Source organism: Podarcis bocagei (genome assembly GCF_964188305.1).
Source record: "Podarcis bocagei genome assembly, chromosome: Z".
NCBI lineage: Eukaryota > Metazoa > Chordata > Lepidosauria > Squamata > Lacertidae > Podarcis > Podarcis bocagei.
Window position 1 is genome coordinate 32,857,355 of NC_138140.1, and position 22,430 is coordinate 32,879,784.

At 41.2% G+C, this 22,430-nt stretch overlaps 1 protein-coding gene across 6 annotated transcripts; it reads left to right on the plus strand.

Annotated features, from left to right (window-relative positions):
• The first annotated feature begins 325 nt into the window (after positions 1-325).
• Positions 326-20,912, plus strand: LOC308578631 (SLAIN motif-containing protein-like). 6 transcript variants are annotated; one of them, XM_081179108.1, is made up of 10 exons: positions 351-427; positions 1,455-1,505; positions 4,368-5,120; positions 7,240-7,373; positions 10,851-11,000; positions 13,641-13,781; positions 15,577-15,891; positions 16,011-16,148; positions 18,091-18,412; positions 20,054-20,912. In XM_081179108.1, the coding sequence occupies exons 3-10, from the start codon at positions 4,414-4,416 to the stop codon at positions 20,106-20,108; spliced, it is 1,962 nt and encodes a 653-aa protein (XP_081035234.1). In that variant the 5' UTR covers positions 351-427; positions 1,455-1,505; positions 4,368-4,413; the 3' UTR covers positions 20,109-20,912. The 6 variants fall into 6 exon arrangements, with proteins under 6 accessions (XP_081035237.1, XP_081035234.1, XP_081035239.1 ...); XM_081179110.1 differs by lacking the exon at positions 351-427 and adding an exon at positions 458-785; XM_081179111.1 differs by lacking the exon at positions 1,455-1,505 and having other exon boundaries at positions 326-427.
• Positions 20,913-22,430: the final 1,518 nt, after the last annotated feature.

Here is a 22,430-nt window from a genome sequence, read left to right on the forward strand (position 1 = left end):
AAACCCCCTTGCCTTGCCTCAACTAAGCCACCTTTTTTTGCCCCTATATCTCCTTGCAGCTATCAACGCGCAGGCGTAAAAGAATACATACACCTTTAGGACACGCGCGGCGTCAGGAGGCTTCAAAAAGCCGGAGGTGGGCGGGACTTTCTCTGAGCGCTGTCCCTTGTCTCTATCTCTCTCACACACACAAAACGCTTCCATCCCGCCCCTAACTCCGCTTCCCTCCCTCCTGATTCGCTTTCGCTCGGCCGGCCGTGCAGTAGATATGCAAATGAGGCTGCGAACGTAGCCAATCAGCCACCAGAGGACGAAACGAGAGAAAAAAAGAAAGAAAGAAACATAAAGCAGTAGCAGCGGCGGCAAACGGTCGCCGCTGGAAGGAGAGAGAAGAGGCGCGCGCGCGCGTGGTGTGTGTGTGTGGCAGGTAATGAGCGCGCCCTCGGGGATGTGGCGGGTGGTGGAAGAGGAGGCGGCGGCGATGATAAGGGTCTGGCAACGGTTGGTTGGCAGAACCCCCCCCCCCGCCTTCATTTCCCCTGAAGCGATGGGCAGCGGAGCCGGGCCTCTCTCGCTCTCTCGTCTCTGCCTCCTCGCTCTCTTTCCTGCATCCTTCGTGGCTCAGTTCGGGTCCCCGGCGCCTCCTCCATCCCTCCTGCCCTCCGTCCCTTCCCTCCCACCTACCACATCTCCCTTGAGAGGACGATCCCCTCGGACCCCCCCTCCCTTGAGCGGAGGATCCGGTGAGGAGCAGGTATCGGAGGGTCTTCTCCGGTGAGGAGCAGGTATGGAAGGGGCGGGGGGAGACCTGACTCAATTGCCTGAGGAAATGTGTGGGGAGGAGTGTTTAAGTCCCATAGCATGTTCCCTCCCTCCCTCTCTCCTCTTCATCTTTGGTTAAATTTCCGTGTGTGAAGGATGTGCATATTGTGTGTGGTGTTGCTGCTGCTGCTGCTGCTAATACAAAACCTTCCCTGCCTGCTCAGCAACTGCTGCTCTCCCCACCCACCCTTCCCGGTCATCCTTTAAATAAATGAAATGAAATGAAAATGATAATAATAATAATAAATAATGTTATTGAAAAAACTGGAGGGGGAAGGCACCCACCTATCTGTCTCTTCTGGTGGTGGCTGCCTTCATGGCATTATGGGAAAAGGGGGAAACTCCCCCCCCCCACAGCTTTATTGCCCCAATTCTTTCTCCTGAGGAGAGTCACACCTTTCTTTTTTTAAGGGCTTGGAGAAAGGGAGATTATGTTTTTGTTCATCTATCTGCCCCTCCTGTTCTCTTAGAAAGGAACCCCATATTTAGGGCAGGGGGCACCAGCCTCCATTCACAAGTGGAGAGGCCCTCCTTAGACATTAAGTGCTTCTGTTGTTTGACCCAGATCCTGCTTCTTCTGGCAATTGATTTGTTCTTTCTTTTCCTGGTTGTGTGTATCTTTCACTCCTCAGGGCTTCATGCAACGCCTCTGTCAGTCTGTAAGATCATCTATCCCGACCAGGGTGATGCTTTTGCTCTGCTTCGCTCTGACACTTATGCTGGTAACAACTTGACTGTTCTCCTGGAAAAAAGAGAGAGAGGGAGATGGATGCTTGGAGCTTCAGTTGATCTCATGGGTAGTTTAGAGATAATGGTTGCCACTTTCTGCTTAATTGCAGCAGCCTGCTTGAAATAGGGCTAAAAATAGTGGCTGGGAAACATTGATAATTATACTTTAACAGAACTCTTTTTTAAAAAAGAAAACATAACATCACTACATGTGGCTTTCCTTCAGTTTTGTAGGATATACAGTAGGCTCATTTCTGGTCTAAGACTGGACACAAACATAAGAGGGAAAGATTATTTGAATGAGAAAATAAAGAAAGTCAGGTCTCCCCAGAATGCGTGGGAGTTATTCAAAACCACAGTAATAGAAACATGAGAAGAATATATACTGCAGATTAGGGAAGGTAGGACTGAAGCCAAGAGGATTCCAGTGTGGTTAAAGAGCAAAATCAAGGAATATATTACAGGTAAAAAGGCTTTCTTTAGAAAATGGAACTGTCCATAGAAGACAATAAAAATGAACACAAGCTTTGGGAAAAGAAACACAAGCAGATGACAAGGGATGATAAAAAATAATTCGAAATGCTAATTGCAGAATACACAAAGATTAAAAGCAAGCTGACTGGAGAGGCAGTTGGAGTCGCAAGTATGCTAAACAAAGAAATATTGCACAGAAGCTGAATGAATTATTTCCACCTGCCTTCACTGTGGATTGTAGAAGGTGTAGGGCAGATCCCTATATCTTAACTACATTTCACAGGAAAAATTTGAGGAACTGAAGCAAATGGTGAATACAAGAGACAAAATTCTAGGTCTTATTGACAAAACAAAAACTGACTTGAGTTCAGATTTCATCCACCTCAGACTTCTTAAAGAACTCAAATGTGAAATTGCTGATATTCTATCAAATATGTGTAGTATTTCCCCAAGATCAGCTTCCATACCTGAGGACTGGAAAGTGATTAGTATAATATTATTTTTAAAAAAGGGATTCGGGAGGAATTCAGAAAATTATAGGCCAGTTAGCTGGCTTTATAGTAAATTCAATTTTATGAGAGGGTGTTTTAGGCTCAGAATTGGGGCAGATATTTCTCCCCTACAGATAAAGTATTTAATTGGAAATTACACAGTTTTTATATGATGGTTCCTTTAGGGCATGGGTAGGCAAACTAAGGCCCGGGGGCCAGATTCGGCCCAATTGCCTTCTAAATCTGGCTTGCGGATGATCCAGGAATCAGCATGTTTTTACATAAGTAGAATGTGTCTTTTTAAATTAAAATGCATCTCTGGGTTATTTGTGGGGCATAGGAATTTGTTCATTTTTTCCCTTCAAAATATAGTCTGGCCTCCCACAAGGTCTGAGGGACAGTGGACCGGCCCCCTGCTGAAAAAGTTTGCTGACCCCTGCTTTAGGGGCTTTGACATCTGTTTTGCTTCCCAAGAGTTGTAAATGTGAGCAGAGAAACCTGTTCACTTTAAGACTTGATAGGTTTCTATAACACCCTTACTAATAAGTCCCATGTACCACATTAATAATAGAGCCCAGAGAGTCTTGAGCTGTCACCTTGAGTTTTTTCATTGCTTCCTTTTTTGTGCTCATCTGTAATTGGGTATGACTTAAATGAAAGACTTAGTGCATACTTATTGGCATCACTCTGTACTTTTATGTGTGTCTCGTGCACTTTAAAGTTAATTGACAAAGGTGGTTCTGTACACACCCTTCCATGTGTCAACATAACCACTCAGTTTGAAGTAAAGTACTGAGCCAAAAGAGGTGTATGTGTGTATAATTGTTTTTCCAAAAACATACATACTATGTAAACAGAAGCCCAAGTTCACTGGCTTTTGTCAGGCCAAATTGCTGGAGTGGGGAAAGTATAGTAAAAAGTCACTTATGGGCAGTGCCATGCATCTAGTTTTAAGTAAACTGCTGGTGTCCTTCATTCTCTTTCACTGTATGATCACTTGTTACCAAAACCTGCAGAAATAAGTTTATGGTTTACTGTTCCAATGTAAACAATTGGGAAAGAAGCAATTTCCTCTCCTGCATTTTCATGATCTGATATTAGCTACTGGCTTACTTTGTTTCTTGCCTTCAATAAGTAATTTTCCTATGTTTGTGCATGCACAATGTATGTAACCAAGCTGTCAGTTAATTGCAGAATTTATCTACTGAACATGGTAATGCAGCTTCACAATATAGAAACTTCCCTCTAATATCAGTGTTTCAGATATTTAACAAGACTTTCCATATCATTCAGTCTTTTTTCTCGCCATTGAAAAACCTGGGTTACAAAAATCTTAAACACTTGAAATTTAATGCTGGCTGGCAGTAGTTCAAGTTATACTTGAAATATCAATTCCATGGTAGTTTGTCTCCGAATCTATCATTTGGCACAGACTTAGGTAACTGTTGTATGTGGTTCTTTTTTGCTAGCTCAAAAGAATTTTGCAAGTTTGAGTTGGTCATGTCCTTTCCAAATTGACCTCACAGATCTAAAGCTGTCTTCCTGAAACCACATTTGCCTTGGCAGCTCCATGTGAAGTTGGGAAGATTATAGAGCACTCTACTTATTTTGTATGTGTTCATTATGGATATCTGCTTACACCATGAACAACAATGAGTTGCCTTTCCCATGGTAGTGATTATGGTTGCTGCTGGGCAAATTTAGTTCATGTCAACATGTCCATTGTAAGTAACATGCACTACCCTTGCGGATAAGTGCTTTCAAATTTTATTAAGGCTTGGCTTTGCACCATTACCCTGAAGACATTCAATTGTTAAAAGAACTGGTATGTTTACTTTATTTTTTTAACAGGTATCTTCTATAGTATCTTTTTCTAGCAAGTCTCCTCAGGGGTTCCATGAAGATGGTTGTCCCTGGGAGTGCCCCTGTAATTCAGCCAGACCATAGTCTTGGAACTGAACTCAGCCGGGGCTCAGCAGAGAACTCTGTGATGGGTCCCGTTACTGAACCAGTGGATGATCAAGTGGGCCCTGAGCTGGAAGAGGTGCGGAAATTGCAAGAACTTGTGAGGAGACTTGAGCTCCAGAATGAGCAGTTGAAAACTAGAAGCCTTCAAAGTGTGCCAGAGGCAAAACTGCTGAGCCAAGCTGGTGCTAGAGTGGATAATTGCAATTCCAGGCTCAATGGGATGGAAATGAATAATAGCATCAACACTCTGATGGATAAACAGGAATTGCAGATAGTGGCAGACTTACACACTGCACTGAGTAAAATGAGTTCAGAAGCAGAGGAGACTGATGACATCTTGCAAAAGGATGTAGAGGCCACAGAACAGAATAACTGTACCAGTGGTTGTGGGGAACAGCCTCCTAACCCAAAGTTTGTGAGCAATACAGAAATGCAGAACAGTGATGCTAATACCAATGACTTGTCTAGTTGGAATGGTGGCAGCACAGTGCTAGTAGAAGACTTCATCACAGGTATTGAGCCAGCACTGAGAAAGAGCGAAGGGGATGCAGAAGTAGAACACCTCTTTAATGAGACAACTCTGGATGAAGTGGAGCTGTTAGAACTTGAGAATGCTGACGATGAAGAGGACACCTGGTAAGTCACTCAAAATTATGCCTATCAAGGGAGGAGGGAACTGGATCAAATGTCTGGAGCAGTTTCTATTTTGTTTTGTTGTTTTGAATTGAGATAAAAGAAATGAGGCCTTCATCTGTGTTCAGAGGAATTAAACCAGGACTCCTTGGTTTTGTCAGCAACTTTTCCTAAATGTAAAGTCAAAGAAAAAAAAAAGGACATTTGGGCAGTCACTATCCACCCATACTCTGGAAGTGGACAGGTTCTAAGGGAAGCAGCCCCAAAAAAGTCCACAAAAAGTGTAACTGCTACTGGCCCCTAGAGCTATTAGTTAACACAGCAGTGTAAAACGATGCATTACAGGTGCATAACTCCTCACATTGTAGTTGTGAGTGAGGCGGGTGGTTGTTTATTTTGGGCCCTGCCCTGATCAGTTCGAGAGACAGCCATAAACTGAGCTGGAAGATATTAAGGAGTGTTTGCCTCCGTAGTGTAGGATGCATTCCCACTACTACTCACATTTGATTTTGCCGAATGTGGTGGGGTGTTATTGCCAGTTCTTGTTCCTCATACAACACGTGTTTGGTACATAAATTATATATAGACATAATAAAACGTGTGGAGTGGCCCTGAGCCACTACTGCTTGTGACAGTTATTTACTTACTTTAAAAACCTGTATCCTGCTTTTCACCATCTAGGTCTCAAAGCAGCTTACAAAAATAGAAATATACAACATACAACAATTAAAATATCAACCTCATTTATTTATTTATTTATTTTTGCATGAATCCAGCTATTCATTAGAAAGAAATTATGTATAGTCATTTTTTCCTGGCTGGAATATGCTTGCTGTGGAGGCTTGTGCATTTATAATTTTTGTGGAAAGGTATGTGGGAATTGAATGTTAGTTGTATACACCTTGAATTTTTGTGAGAATAGAGAACTTCATTTATCTAAAGCTGTATGTGACTACTTCTCAGGAAGTGAGTCATGATACTGGTTGTAGTTATTGCTCGTATGTCAATATCATAGATAGTTACCTAATAATTTGTGGCAGGACTTATATTTCATATAGCCATGGGTCTTGCTAATTCTCTGAAGGAATGTCACACCTGCTGCATTCCAATAAATGCCTGTTTTAAAGATAAGCGCTAGGAAGTTCCATCTTAATTGTTCATTCTGTTTTTCACTAACAAGCCTTTGTGAGTGAAGTGTGGCAGACTTACCAATGAGAAACGGAGGTAGAGGCATCATTTCTGCATTTCTGCACTTGAAGCTGGTATCTAGAAATTACTTAAAGCACTGTGGCATACCTGCTTTCTGTGGTGTACCCATATCTTGTTGTGGATATCCTAACATAATATAGCTTTTTGATAGAAAATGGATTGGAATACAGAAATAAAAGTGCATTATGTGTTTATACTGTAGTACTCTGCTTCAGAACAAGATCTCATAAAATGTAAGAAAAATATTAGTATTTTTTTTCTATTTGGAATAAAATGGAAGACTTCCTCAGCTCTTAAAGTAGGGGCTTGTCTTTGTTTTGTGCTAGGACTTTTCCCTTGTAGTTAACCATGATTTTTTCCTTTCTTTGGCTAAAGAACCAGTCTTGTTTAAAAGTTAAACAATGAAATTTGTAAATTCCCAACACTTTCTTTTCCCATCTTTCTTGATGTAGTGTCAGTTTTTTTTCTCTTAAGCTGTATGAATGAGTAAATCAAAATCTTCCCAGTTTGGAACTCTCTTTTAAAAACATTAAAAGGGGTCTCTTTGAGTACTTTACTAAAAATGTATTCGGTAAAAATTATCTGCTCTAACTACAAGCAGTTCAAGTTAGTAAAAGCTGCTGCTAGGTAGCTTCTTTTGCTGTAGCACCATTGCTTGTTGGACTCCACCAGAACCACCTAATTCACCAAGTATCATTAGAAAAAATAAAATACAAAAATTACTAACTGACCTTGAAAGCACACTGACTCCCTATTTGCAGTGTAATAAATGTAGTTATCTATTTGGGGTGGGCATGCATACTGTATATAGTTCATGTTGCTTATTTCAGCAGCTTACCCTGGCTGTAAAGGTGGACAAACTGATATAATTATTTACTGAATCAGCATGTTAAACTTTCTCCTTCTGCTTAAGGCTATATGTGTCTTCAAGAAAAATACCAGCAGATGAAAAGGAGTCTCCCCTGAAGTGGTGTAGGCATGTGTTAGACAATCCTAGTCCTGAGACGGAGGCAGCCTGCCGTACCCTAATTAGCAGACTTGACCAAGGTAGGTGAGCTGAATGTGTTTGAAAGGGTGTTTTAATATTTTGTGTTGTATGGCTGCTGAGAAAAAAACCAGAAGGGTCAAAATTATTATTGTCAGTGTGATCTTGTCCATGTCTACCCAAAAGAAAGTGCAATTGAGTTCAATATGACTTATTCCCTGGAAGGTGAGTGTAGGATTGAGGCCTTGGTTGTCACAAGAATTACCAAGCAGATAAACCATGAAGGTTCTCAAAGCACCTGCAAAGTTAAATTTGATTGGACAATTCTGCTCCTTCCATAGGTAGTATTTGGAATTTTGCAATTGAATTTAGTTCAAAGAGCTTTGGTACCTTGATCTCTTGTTTTGCTCTTTAGCATTTTCTTGCCAGAGCTTAAACCACATTGCATTAGCACTAATGGCTGGGCAGGGTGCCATGGAGATAATCTTTCTAAGCTTGCCAGAGGCAAGGTGGTGTACATGATACTTGGGCTGAGGTGGCTTCATCAGTGGATGATAATACTAAGTAAACAGCTTTGGTAACTTCATGTCAAATAGAGAATCACTTTTAACCATAAATAAACATTTTCTTGAATTTTTGATACTGTATTTGCTTCAAACAGTTTTTCAGAATAAAGATAATTAATCATAACATAATCACTGTGTGATGTATTAGTTGTTTAAAAGTATACATGTCTGTTATAATAACTGTTCTAGATGTGACCAGTGCTGTGGATGGAGCTGAAAGCTCCTGTACCCCAATTAATCTTTGTTTATTTTTTTCAACGTAGGGGAATAATATGCAAAATTTATACTTATTATCATATCTGACTCAGTTAGCCCAGGACTGCTAACAATCGTTAATGTTAAAGCCATCAATATTGTAGTAAACAAAAGTAAGGCTTTATGATCTATACTTAAAATCATCATGCAAACCTCATAATTCTTATTCACAAACAGGTGAGTGGTTTTTTAGAGAGCTCTGAAAAACCTCATAATTCTTATTCACAAACAGGTGAGTGGTTTTTTAGAGAGCTCTGAAAAATGAAACTCCTGTGGATTCTAATTCTATCCATGCCTACTTAAAAGTAAATTCTTTTAGTCCATTAGATTTTGTGTTGACTGTCTACACACCATATAATAATATTGAAGACTTCAATTTCCTATCATTCATAGCAAGTAATAGTAGATGGATGATTAGCCTCCTTATGAGAAGTATAAACTTTATATGCCAACTTTCTGTTAAAACTTGTAGGCATCATGGAACAAAATAATAATAAATACGTCAATATAAAAACTGCAGGTGCAAAAGTTTTTTTAAGTTACAAGTTTAAAAGAATTACATTCTTGATTAAATGATGCTATTTTAAAATATATATTTTTGGGATGGGGTAGAATGCAAATAAAAATCTGTCCTTTTACTCGGAATCAGTATCTGAAAGATTTGTAGTTACTTATTCTGGAAGATTTGCATGTATTTTAACAAGCATCTCAACACTTTTCACACATTTCAGTTTGTTCATTGGTGTGTGAAAATGTTCAAACATTGATCATTTGCTTCATAATGCAGAAAATAGAGGTCTGAGGCAAATGAGAAGCAAGAAGATTCAGAGGATGTGTTCTACATAGATAATTGTATGTTGCAGTGGCAATCTGCTTGGCAGAATCCTTCTCTTGATTGCATTTCTGCTTCAAATACTGAAAATATGTTTTGTATGTACTCTGCAATACTCTTAGGATTGCTTGTTCAGCAATTAAGTCAAGTTGGTAGCCATGTTATAATTGCTAATTTTACTAGCTTTGATCTTTAATATAAAAGTTGCATCCATATGTATTAGCTGTGGTAGCAATATGTTTTAAAAATGCTTTCAGAAGGGTTGTGCTTACTGTGAAAAAAAGTCATAAAAGTCCCATTTGCTCCATTTTAGGCCTTGGTTATGGGGGAGTAAAGAATTCCCATCCTCTTTTTTAAATGAGCCCTTCAGACTTCTGTTTTCCACAGATCTCCTCTTGCACCAAGGCACCAGGATTTTGTTAGCCTACATACAGCCAGCAACAGAAAACTGACAAGGCTCTGATGACTGGTAGAGTGGAGAGAGACACATCCCTCCAAAGCCCAGTTTTGTCACTTGGCATCTATCAGCCTGCTCAGGGAGGCAGAAACACAGTATAATTGCCTGCTACTGGGTGGCCAAATATTAATCTTACTATTTTCAAAATGGCTCTTAATATGCGTAAGGTGAACACTGTAATCATTTTGTCTTGAACTATTAAACAAGCCTGTATTCAGACCCTGGAAATATATTCAGACCACCTGGAAATGTGTTATATTGTTCAGGCTTCTACCCATTTCCATTTTATGGCTGAGTTGGTCTCTCAAGAAGGCATTCAGTTAGCTTTCAAAGAATCTAAATGTCCATTGTATCCTGAGGTACCATTCTGAGTTGAGGGATTTCAAGGACAAGATGGCTCAGAATAAGGCTTGATTGTTCTCTGCACTAATAACACCACTCCTTTTTGAACTCTCAACATTAACTTGTTTTAGATCTTAGTTGCAACTAATGATGGGAAATCTGTCTTTGATTTTAAATATCTGTATGCCAAGTACCTGTGGACTATTCATGCAGGGTTTTTATAGCTGTTATTTGCAGCATGTCTTTCAAAACTTCTTAATACACTTTAAATGAAAGTGCTTTAAGAGAGCATTGAGAAGAGAAGGACAACATTATTTCCCCTCATTCCCGTAAGTCCACAGATGGCTGCTTCATGGGACTACTCTGCCTGTATCTGGACCAGCAGGATAGCTGATTCACACTGATTACTCTTGGATGTTTGATTTCTAGAATGCACGATGTATATTGTAAATTATTATCCTGTACCACATTGGGTGATGTGAAACAAAGCTCCCTGCCCCTGCTTGGGGTAGGCCAGCTACTTTACCAGCATAAATGTTAATTACACTAGACTGAGGCTAGCTTTGCTCCTCAGGACTGGCACAAAACGATATTTGTGAATCATTTAAATCCTCACTTTCAGGATGACGTAGAGGTCAAAATTATCTTGTCTTCCCACATAGGGGAGCTATCCCATCTACCCTGTCTATATATTATCTGGGAAGCATGGAAAGAAGAAGCACTATTAGTATTTCAGTATAATGCATGAAGCACTCTCCTTCTGTCTGATATTTTTGATGCTGTCTCAGGTATATATGGGGAGGGCATTATAAGCTGAGGCAGAAGCAATTGTTTTGTTTGTCTTTACATGTGCAGGCATGCAGTATTAAGCCAAGGAGAGAACCCTGCATGCAGAACTGAGAACTGTCTTAATTTTTTTCTATATTCCAGACACTTTAAACTGTTGGTAATCAAATGATTTGTTTGTATTGTGTTCAGGGTGAGTGTGTCTGGCATGTAATGCATGCAAATGTAGTCTGTCACCCCTTCTGCCCATATCTTTATTTAACTTGGTAAAGTTACATGGCTTTCTTGTATTTTCCTTTAGCCAGTAGGTGGAAATCCATGTATTGCGGTCCACTGGCATCTTCAAGTGTGCATAACTTGAATACAGACACAGGGTCCTGTAGCAATGCACTAAACATACCCGGGTACTGCAAATCAACTAACAAACCACTACTAACTTGTGGCAGCTCAGGTACGGCATGGCATTGGGGACAGTTTCAGAGGACTGGAGGTGGGAGATGCATGAGGGAGTGGGGGAGGAAGAGGTGAGACTGGCTTGGTAGCTTCAGGCTTAACGTGATTGCCTAGTTCTTTTTCTTGCCTTTGCCTAATGCTGATTGTTTAGACCTCTTTGCTTGTTTGTGCTAATTCTGGGGAATTTAAAAAGTTTTATTTCTTGAGAGAAAAGTCCACCTCCCAGCACAACTGAGCATTTCATTTCTGGGGCATTTGATTGGTCTTTAAGATAAAGCCCTGATGAAGCCGCCTGTTACAGGACTTCCCTCTGCTGCTTTGACACTTCATGGTTTGTATGAAGACTTGTTGTTTAACTTGCATGTGTAAAATTCCTTCTGTATTGGGGGAGGATTAGCTTGGCATTTGAAGTCAAAGGACTTTATAGAAATGGCACGTGAGTTTCTTTGCTTAGACTTGGGAAAAACTTCAATTGGTCAAAGTGTTTTCCAAAGAGTAGTGTGACCAGTATGCACAGGTGACAACAGCATAACCAGACCATATAACTAGAGGCCAATCAGATGCCAATGGAAAGCCCACAAGCAAGGCATGATAGCAATAGCCCTTTCCTGCTGTTGGTACTCAGCAACAGACAAATTCATGCCTCTGAATACAGTGGTACCTTGGGTTACGAACTTAATTTGTTCCGGAGGTCCGTTCTTAACCCGAAACTGTTCTTAACCCGAGGCGCTCTTTCGCTAATGGGGCCTCCAGCTGCTGCCATGCCACCACCGCACGATTTTGTTCTCATCCTGGGGCAAAGTTCGCAACCCGGAGCAACTACTTCCGGGTTAGCGGAGTTTGTAACCTGAAACATTTGTAACCCGAAGCGTTTGTAAACCAAGGTGCCACTGTACCTGATCATAGCTGTCATCATGTCTAAGAGTCTGAGGAAATTAAGATTGCTGAGGTTAGACTTGAATGCACATCCTGCCTAAATACATATGAACCATGTAATATAATTAGCTTAGGTTCTTGGTCTGTGAGTAAGCCTGTATTTTCCTTATGGTGTCCTAGGGCTTGGTTAGTAGCCATTTACCTGGTTATCTATGATGAGTAAGAATATCTTTGGGCAATCAACCAAAGAAACTTGACAAATAGTGGACTGTAAGTTGTTTCCTTTTAGGTCACAAATGAACTAGAAGATGGGTTAGAAAAAAACATGATAAATGAAAGCTGCCTTATATTGAGGTGGTACATCTAGCTCAATATTATCTACACTGACAGTGGCTTTCCAGGGTTTCAGAGACTAGGAGGCTTTCTCTGTCCTACCTGAAGATGCCAGGGTTTGAACTCAAGACCTTCTGCATGCAAAGCAAATATTTGACAGCCCTTCTCCACAAACAAGCAAACCTTTGTGGGGACTCGCAGTGGGTTTGGACAGAAAAGGGGCTGTTCTCTCTTGCCCAGTTTTTGTATTGGGCTTAAAAAAAATTTAAATAGTCAATTATTTATGATGTTTTCAGGCAAAAAGTGTTCCCCTCTCTGAAAGTGTCTTATAGGAAACTTAGGACTCAGCCTAAATCCACAGTGTCTGAATCGAGGAGGAAGGGATAATATGGAGGACTCCTAAATCTACCTCCAGCAAGAGGACAAGAAAGGTTTTGATTGTTGCAATCTAGGAGGCTTTGACGCATGAAGATTTGGTGATCTGATTTGGTTTATTTGTTTTCGCTATAGCCAGAAGAAGGGGTACTTTTTATTTTAAAAAGAACATGTCTACAAATATTGTATGAACACATTTCATTCTAAAAGACATCTCCCTTTGACTTACAGTGCCTTTTTTCTTATTTGGGAAATGGAGAATGATGGCAGTTAAGAGAGTCACTAGGTCATGATAGGCCTAGCTGTAGCTCCACCAAAATTCTTTCAAGGGCCCTAGACCGTTCCCTGCCCTCCTACTCCCCTGCTTAGATACTATATGCCATTGGGCCATTAAATTATTATGACCTTCCCAAAGTGAAGGGCAGGATGTTAACAATAATAGGTAAAAAGGTAAAGGTAAATGACCCCTGGATGGTTAAGTCCGGTCAAAGGGGACCATGGGGTGTGGTGCTCATTTCGCTTCAGGCCGAGGGAGCTGGCCAGTATGACTAAACCGCTTCTAGTGTGATAGGACACCGTGACGAGTGCCAGAGTGCATGGAAACACTGTTTACCTTCCCGCTGCAGCAGTACCTATTTATCTACTCACACTGGCATGCTTTCAAACTGCTAGGTTGGCAGGAGCTGGGACAGAGCAATGGGAGCTCATCCTGTCATGGGGATTCGAACCACCAACCATCTGATCAGCAAGCCCAAGAAGTTTGGTGGTTTAGACCACAGCACCACCCGTGTTCCTAGATGAAAACTATGTTAAATGCAAACTCTGTACTTGTGGGCCTTCTCTGTAATTTAGTTACATAAGGAAGTTCTCTTACTCAGAAGTAATTGCCAATTAATCTTAATGGTAAACATGAATGCTTTATAAGGAAGTGTCACTGTACTCATTACTAGACTCAAACAAGGCTGTGTACCTAGTATGCTACTACTAGTGAGTTTTAAAGAATACTTTCTAGTCCTCATTTTGACTTTTCTCTCTCCTCCACCACTTCTGAAAGGTTATGTGGGCATGCATTCAGCATTGAGCTCTCAGTCTTCCGTTGACAGTGAACTCAGTACCTCAGATGACTCTATCACGATGGGATACAAACTGCAAGACTTGACAGATGTGCTGGTTATGGCCCGTCTACAGGAAGAAAGTATGTGAAAGCAATTTATTTTCCTCTACATTAGGACAGTAGCACCTACAACAAGAGGTTTAAAAAAACTTCCCAAATAGAGGCTAAATAACATTTTACTTTTGTTACTGATAGGTAGCCGTGTTGGTCTGCCATAGTCAAAATAAAAAAATTCCTTCCAGTAGCACCTTAAAGACCAACTAAGTTAGTTCTTGGTATGAGCTTTCGTGTGCATGCTATCTGAAGAAGTGTGCGTGCACACGAAAGCTCATACCAAGAACTAACTTAGTTGGTCTTTAAGGTGCTACTGGAAGGAATTTTTTTTATTTTACTTTTGTGTTTTCTCCCTATATGTAACATTTTAATTTTGTTTTCTCGCATTATATGTAACACAGTAACATAAATTCTCCACTTAGATTGGGTAATTGAGTAGCCCTGCTGAATAAATTATATTGATACTAGTAAATGTTGTGAACATTATATGTGTAAGGACTACTATTGCTCTGATGAATGTAAAACCTTTCAGACTCATTGCAGTTGCTTCTGGATCAAGAGCACCTTTTCAGTTTAGGTGATGGTCAGGTGTACAGGCTGATTTGGGGGAAGAAAATAAGTTTGACAGCAAACTTAGTGTTTGCTGAACAGGAGAACAGGTTGGAATAGCATATCTAGTCCTGGGGCCTTGGTCTGGAAACAGTATCTTTGTGAAGAGTGCAGCAAAATTCCGCCAGCTTCTTTAAACTAAATAAGTCTTTTACTATCTGCAGTGTATAAAACACGTATGGAGCATTTGGTTTCTCATACATATATGCACTTCACAGCTAAAAAACTCGTTGAAATCTCCGTGGATTTTGTTATGCCCTGAATGTGGGTGTCATGACCTGTAAGCAGCTGCTTTGCAGGGTGTCTAGCTTTCACAACTGCAATTTCAATGTTCTGAAGTTACTGAGAAGACATGAGGTTAGAGGCATCAAAAGCTGTGGCATAAATTAGTGTTTTTGGTGCAAAAATGTGTCCATCTTATATATTGGGATCTTCAGTTGAGCTGTTGTGTTAGCTGTTGTGTTAGTCTGAAGATGTTTTTGCTTAGGTGGGATTTAAAATGGAAACAAAGTAACTTGAATTATCCTATTAAGAGAATTTAAACAAGAGCAAATGGGCTGGGTGGCTGCTTGTTAACAGTATTATTCCACTGGAAGACAATCCAGTCAAATAGTGGGGAAGCAAAGATCCATAACAAAAGAATGGATGCAGTGTGTGTGTGTAAATGCTTTTTGTTGTTGTTTCAACAAATGTCTTGTTAACCTTCCTGCAATTTAAAATTCAAGCGATTCATTTTAAATAACCACACACATCGCTGTAAAACTATATGTGTAGTCAGGGCTTTCCCCCCAGCCGGAATACATAGCAACGCAGTTCTGGCACCTCTCAGGTGGGTGTCATTGCCATTATAAGAGAACATGGTAGGCATTCATGGTGAGTTCTGGCACCAATCTAGAAATATAGCATTGTGTACACAGTGCTAGTACTGTTTGTACAGTTTGTAACTAGGTTTTAAAAGTAGCATAAAATGTGAGCACCTGATGGGAATATATCATGCTGAATGATTATCTTCCATCTGTAGGGTTTGGAACAATATTTCTGATTGCACCACTGTGATTGTGACAAGCAGTGTATTATGTCTTTGCTTTCTGTCTGGTTTAGTAGTTCAGTGGTAGGTCATATTGTAGAAACTTCAGCAAAGATATGTCAGGCAAGAACTCTGGGAAAAAACAATGAGCAATAACTGTATCCTTTGTTGTTGGCCATATTTTAGGTCTTCGCCAGGATTATGCCTCCAGCTCAGCCTCTGTTTCCCGTCGTAGTTCCAGTGCTTCTTTGCATTCATTGCGCAAAGGCACCTACAGTGACCAAGACTTTGACACATACAGTCTGGAGGATGAGGATGATGGCTGTTCCTTTTCCTATCATAGTAGCCACAGATACTCACCATCCCCACTGAACTCACCACGGTGCCAGTCCCCATCCACAAACACAGACTTTGGCAGGGCAACAGGCACCCGGATTCACACCTCCCGGAGAGCAGTGCAGAATTCCATTCCGGAAAGGCTGAAATATTCTGGGAATGAAGGTATGTGATTCTCTTGTTGAATCCAATCATGCTTGAGAAGATCACGTGCCTGCAGTGGTTGTGTAAGTGAATACATTAAAGCAGTTGGATTTCTCATTGTCTTTGCATTTCCTTTATAGAAGAGCTAAGGCACAGCATGCCTAACCTGGCCAGAACAGGTCGGCGTTCCTTGGAGTCTATAAAGAACAGCCGCAGCTTGGAGCCAGATCTGCAGGTTCCCGGTAGTCGACTCTCCAGAATCAATCAGCCATCGGCTGGTAAGTTAGCTTTTCTTTCTGTGAATGTTGGTTACTTATCTTAAAAACAGATAAGATAGAGGTACTGGTGGGTTGGGGGTTATGATAATCTTGCAATAGACATGCAGCCTGTTCTGGATGGGGTTACACTTTCTGAGAAGTAGCTGGTTCACAGCTTGGAGATGCTCTTGGATCCATCTCTGCAAACTAGTTGTACATTTTCCCGAGGGTGTTGGACCGAAGTTCATTCATGGCATTGTCATCTCCTGGTTTGATTATTGTAATGTGCTCTATATGCAGCTGCAGAATACAGCTGCTGTCCAGAATACAGCTACTATGGTTTTGTCTAGAGCCAGGAGGTGGAACATGCCATCCTAATTTTTACCAACTTGTTTGGCTACCAATTTTGTGTCTAGGATCAATTCATGCTTGGGTCCTAAACAGCCTGGAACAGGTTATCTCAACAATCGCCTTCTTCCATAAAGCATTTTTTGAGAATTCCGCTTCACTTCTGAAGCACTTCTTTCTGTCGCTGCATTGATAATTAGGAATGAAAACAGGGCCTTTTCTGTTGTGTCACTCATTTTGTGGAACAACCTCCCAAGAGAGGTGCATCAGACTCCCTCGTGGTCTGCTTTTAGGATGGCATTGAAGATTCTCTTCCAATGGGAAGTCTTCAGGAATGAACTCTAATGGCTATTCTTGGGGTTTTGGGGGAAGGGGGTGTCCTGGCTTTTTTGTTTTGTTAGTGTTTTAGGCTGGCCAGTCGCCCTCTTTCATCAGAGTGTCTCTCTCCCCCCCCCCCCCCGGCTGCCGCCAGCTCATTTGCTTTATGGAAAGGAGCAGCTCATGAGAGGCCAACTGTTGTTCATGAATGCCTTTTAGTCCAAGTGAACTGCATGCAGCAGCCCATGTGAGGGGAGGCAGCAGCCACAGGTTTCAAGCCTTGGGTTTCCTGTGTGTCACAGAGCCAGGCCTGCTTTTGGCTACCCTAGATTTTGAGGATGCATTCCTGAATGAGAAACGAAAGGATTCTGTTCAGACCGAGAGCCTACAGACTTTGGCACCATTGGGATGTGCCTCTGTGTGTGTCAGGCGGAGAGAAGACTTCTTAAATCTCTCCAATTGTGGGTCAGAGGATGCAAGGGCAGCTGTGCCGGCAGGCCTCACTCTTGCCATGGGCTTGTCCACAAACCCACTCATAGAATCAGAATAGTAGAGTTGGAAGGGATCCCATCCAGTCCAATCCCCTGCAATGCAGGAATCAGAGCTAAAGAATCCCTGACAGATGGCCACCCAGCCACATGTTTAAAAACCTTCAATGAAGGAGAGTCCGTTCTACTGTCTACCAGCTCTTTAGTGTCAGAAAGTTCTTCCCAATATTTAGTTGGAATCTCCTTTCTTGTAATTTGAATCCATTGGTTCACGTCCTCTCCCTCTGGAGCAGCAGAAAACAAGCTTGCTCCATCTTCCATGTGGCAGCCCTTCAGATATTAGAAACTGGCTATCGTGTCACCTCTCAGTATTCTCTTCTCCAGGCTAAATATACTCAGCTCCCTCAACTGTTCCTCATAAGACTTGGTTTTCCAGGTCCTTGATCATCTTGGTCGCCCTCCTCTGCGTGTGTTCAAGCTTGTCAATATAATTCCTAAACAATATAATTCCTAATCGGTTGCCATCAATTTGATTTTAACTAATTTTTATAATGAAATATTTTTAGAATGTGTTATTATTTGATTGTTTATTTGATTGTTGTTAGCCGCCCTGAGCCCGGCTTGGCTGGGGAGGGCGGGATATAAATAAAATTTTTTTATTATTATTATTATTATTATTATTATTATTATTATTATTATTATTATTATTATTATTATTATTAAATTTTGTAATCCTGAGAAGACAGGATATAAACTTTGTAAATCTTTTTGTGGTCTCACTTGTGCCTTTTCTCCCACCCTACTTCAAGGTCTGGCTCCAAGTAAGCTCCGCTATTCCTCGGGTGCTGGGAAGCCACCCTTAATAGTCCGACAGCCAATGAAAGCAGGTTCTTGTGCCAGTAGTCCCATAACACCACAGCAGTCCGTTAGAGCTGCTGGTTTTGCCAGTACTGTTGGCAGAGTTCGAAAGCTACAGTCTTCCACACAGCATCCAAATTCTGCTGGTGGTGGCAGTTTGGTGGCTAGAAGCAATAGTATGGCCACAGGAGCAAAACACGCCCTTCCAAAAAGTAGAACGTCCATTGGGGGAACATCCTCCCTGAAGAGCAAGCTGGCACAGCCAGCCAAGAGGTAAGAGCTAAAAGCTTTAAGTGCAAAGTAATAAAAGGATGTTCTGGGCTTGTGCCCTGAGAATTAAGAAATATCTGTGCCGTTGGCTTGGTTGGGATATCAATATTGGCTTCTAATATTATTTGCATTGGAGTCAGGACTCCACAGTTTTGCTCACCACAACAAACGCCCATCACCCTTGGGCAAGAGTCCAAAGGCATTCTCCTAGTTCTGGAGATGCAGTGTAGGGCAGAATGATCCCTACCTCCTCAGCTGAAAAATTGGTAAGAAAACTTAACTTTTTTTTTTTGTTGCTACATGGCCAGGTGCTTGGAGCATCTGGCAAGCATAGGCGCAAAGCAAGCTTGTGCCTGCCGTCCACTTTCAAGATGGAAGTTTGTTTCCAACTTCATGACATCTCAGGGACACAGTGCAAAATCAGAGGCAATGCTTGATTTGTGGTTATATGATCCTGGCATCCACAATTTTTTTGGCTCACCAAGGCCAAGCAAAATTTGTCGACCAATTGTGATAATTTCCTTCAACTTTAGAGGAAAACACAGAAGCTCTATCAGAATTCAGTGGAACTTCCTTCTGAGTGGTCAGGTTTAGGGGCAGTGTGTTAAGTTTCTTTGCTGCATGAAATGTAAAAAGGCAGACATGATGTGGGATTGAGGATTGATCATTCTATGATATTATGGCAGTGGACAAAGCTGTATTGTAACTTTTGAATAAATGCTTTTGTTTTTTTCAAAAAGGCCAAATATAAGCATGGAGGTGGATGTGAGGGCAGGTGCTTGCAGCAAGAGATTAGGGAGTCATTATAGTCGCGAGTTGCTGTTACTTTTGCTAATTCTGAACTGACTTATTGGGTGAAGTGCTGTCTGCATAATTCTGTCCTCAACAAGCAGTAAGTGGCTGTAGTAAAGGAAGATTGCTTGGTATATGTGAAATATATGGTGCTTAAACCATCTATTTTGAGGTTGGCCTTGTGTTTGGTATAGAATTGATGCTAGTGCACAGGGAAGAATCCTGGTTCTTGGGTAGCTACAGGGATGTTGAGAAGCATGCATGTTTTAAAAGCCAACCAATGTACTTTTGCTTTGATGACATTTATTTCAGCTCTAGAGCTCTCTGATATGGTAACCACTGTATCACCTTGGATTTCCTATGTGACAATCAAGGTTCCATATTTGTGCAACATGCCCAGAAAAAAATCACCCCCTATGAAAAGACTGCATTTTTAATTGACAAATAAGAGTACTGTTCAATACCCAATGTTTCTCTTTGGTGTATATAAGAGAAGCAGTATACATTGTAGTAGGGAAAGTTGTGTTACATCTATTTTGCTGCATATCAGTTTTCTGGAACCATCCTTTCATTATAACTTCCCAACACATGCACATGCAGTAAAACACATTAACACCTGTTTTTTCTTGCAGCTGTGTAGAAAACAGACGTCCTGAGCACATTTGGGGAGAAAGCTAGTTTTCTTTGTGCTTGGAGTTTTTTAATACAGCAGAGCATTCAAACATTAAAATTCTTGCTGTACTTTAGCAACAGATACAGCACATAAGTGCTAATCATGTATGTTGGCTCTTACTCTATTACAGTAGCATGTGGCTACTCCTCTAAAGTACTTAATTTTTTGTATCCCTACAGATTTCCGAAGGCCAATGTTTCTGCTGATGACTCTTGGAAAGAAGGGTGCTTCTGAGCCAATGTGAAGTTACAGTGGTACCTCGGGTTACATACGTTTCAGGTTACAGACACCGCTAACCCAGAAATAGTACCTCGGGTTAAGAACTTTGCTTCAGGATGAGAACAGAAATTGTGCTGCGGTGGCAGCGGGAGGCCCCATTAGGTAAAGTGGTTCCTCAGGTTAAAAACAGTTTCAGGTTAAGAACAGACCTCCAGAACGAATTAATTTCTTAACCTGAGGTACGACTATACTGCTAAACAGTGACTGGTTGGTTTGGGAAATACTGCAGTTGGACCAAGAGCCCAGCTGGCTGGGCAGGAGGAGGTTCTTAAAAGTCTATTCATCTTTAGCATCAGTGCACCTGAGCAACAGGGATATTTTTCTGAATTCATGCCACCTCTTTGCCTTTGTTTTATTTCAGTTGTAGAAATTGACTGCCTTTATTTTGCTTTAGCTGTTATATTCTTATTGCTTTGTACTTGGGAATATAGAAAGCTTCCTGATTACACTTGAACATTTGTTTGAACATTCCCCCCAAAGGGGGGGGGGAGATGAGCACAGGATAGTGCCCCTATGGCTATAAAAGCATTTGATTTTTTTTTGGGGGGGGTGGGGGTTTCCCTCCCAAAAAGCATCTAGAGAAGTAGAAATAATTAGAAGTTACAGTGTCATATGGGGTATCTTAACTTTTCTAGGAACTTTTCAGAGGTTTTCTAATTATCCCAAGTATGGGTATCTCAGTTACTTTGATTATAGTAGTGGTTGAAGCTGGTTTTTGATCATTGATAGTACACACTCCCAAATAAATATATCAAAACACCAAGACTCTTATGTGGTTTCTTGAAGGGCTGCTGTGTACCCTGCAGGGAATTCATGTGTACCTATTTGCTCTTTTCCCTTTTTCTTTTCCTGAGTAATGATGGTCTTTGGTGTATTATTATAATTTTATTATTTATGAAATTTGTATGCCACCCTTCATCTGAAGGTCACAGGGAGAAGTACAAAACGAGAACACAAAATACATAAAAACAAACCAATAACCCCCAAACCCATTTAAAAGGCCACAGAATATTTACTTAGCCTAAGTCCTGGTTCTAGAAAAGGGGTTTTGCGTGGCACCTAAAGATATGTAATGAAGGTGCTAGATAGGACTCTGTGGAGAAAGCATTCCACAAGTGGGAAACCACTGCAGAAAACGCCTGTTTTCACATTGCCACCCTCTGGAACTCTTGTGGAGGGAACACACAAAGAAGGACCTCTGACGATGATTGCAGAGTCTGGGTTGGAGTATATGGGAAGAGGTGGTCCAAAACTTTCTAAGACAAACCCAGCAGTTTGAAATGAACATGGAAACTAATTGGCAGCCAGTGCAGTCGGGCCAGGATTGGTGTAATGTGCTCAAGCCACCTTGCCACCGAATTCTGCACCAGCTGAAGTTTCTTAACTCTCTTCAGAGGCAGTCCCACATAATGTGCTGCAGTAGAAGAAGAAGAAGAAGAGTTTGGATTTGATATCCCGCCTTTCACTCCCCTTCAGGAGTCTCAAAGCGGCTAACATTCTCCTTTCCCTTCCTCCCCCACAACAAACACTCTGTGAGGTGAGTGGGGCTGAGAGACTTCACAGAAGTGTGACTGGCCCAAGGTCACCCAGCAGCTGCATGTGGAGGAGCGGGGACGCGAACCCGGTTTCCCAGATTACGTGACTACCGCTCTTAACCACTACACCACACAGTAATATAGTGTAGGTAGTACTGCATCTGAAAGCAGAACAAGTGCTTGATGTTTCTCAACTGGTAATCTTAGATACTAAAATCCTCCTTTTCTGCTTTTTGTACAACTCGTTATATTTTACTGTTTTTAATGAAGGAAATTGAATTTTCAGCTAAATCAGTGCCTGCTGGTGCTTGCTATAAATACAACACAATCATACCTGGGAATGCAAACTGGCCTGCCACTCCTAGTTCCTGCCACCAATGTGACTTGATATTGTAGTTAATACCTACCTTCTATTTAATACTAAAGTTCTGTCTTTAGGGAAGCTTTTAATGTTTAATAGGTTGTTGTATTTTAGTGTTTTGTTGGAAGCCACCCAGAGTGGCTGGGGAAACCCAGCCAGATGTGCGGGGTATAAATAATAAATTATTATTATATTATTATTTCAAAGGGGTATGTGCACAGAGTGGGGCTGTATGGTTTCTTTTGTAAAAGCAAAAAACCCCTTCCCTATGGCACTGTCTTGCCTTGAGGATAATGTGAATTCCCATGAAAAGACTTGCATTTGGTGTAAGTCTCTGGGAAAGTTAATTATATGTAGGTATTCTGTGGGAGGAATATTGCC

Bases quoted from the DNA above. Each gene is read 5' to 3' on its own strand.
- LOC308578631 (XM_081179111.1), top strand. From the start codon at position 4,414: ATGAAGATGGTTGTCCCTGGGAGTGCCCCTGTAATTCAGCCAGACCAT. The intron at 13,782-15,576 runs GTATGTGAAAGC...GCCATATTTTAG, and splicing joins GGCCCGTCTACAGGAAGAAA to GTCTTCGCCAGGATTATGCC. The intron at 15,892-16,010 runs GTATGTGATTCT...TTTCCTTTATAG, and splicing joins GAAATATTCTGGGAATGAAG to AAGAGCTAAGGCACAGCATG.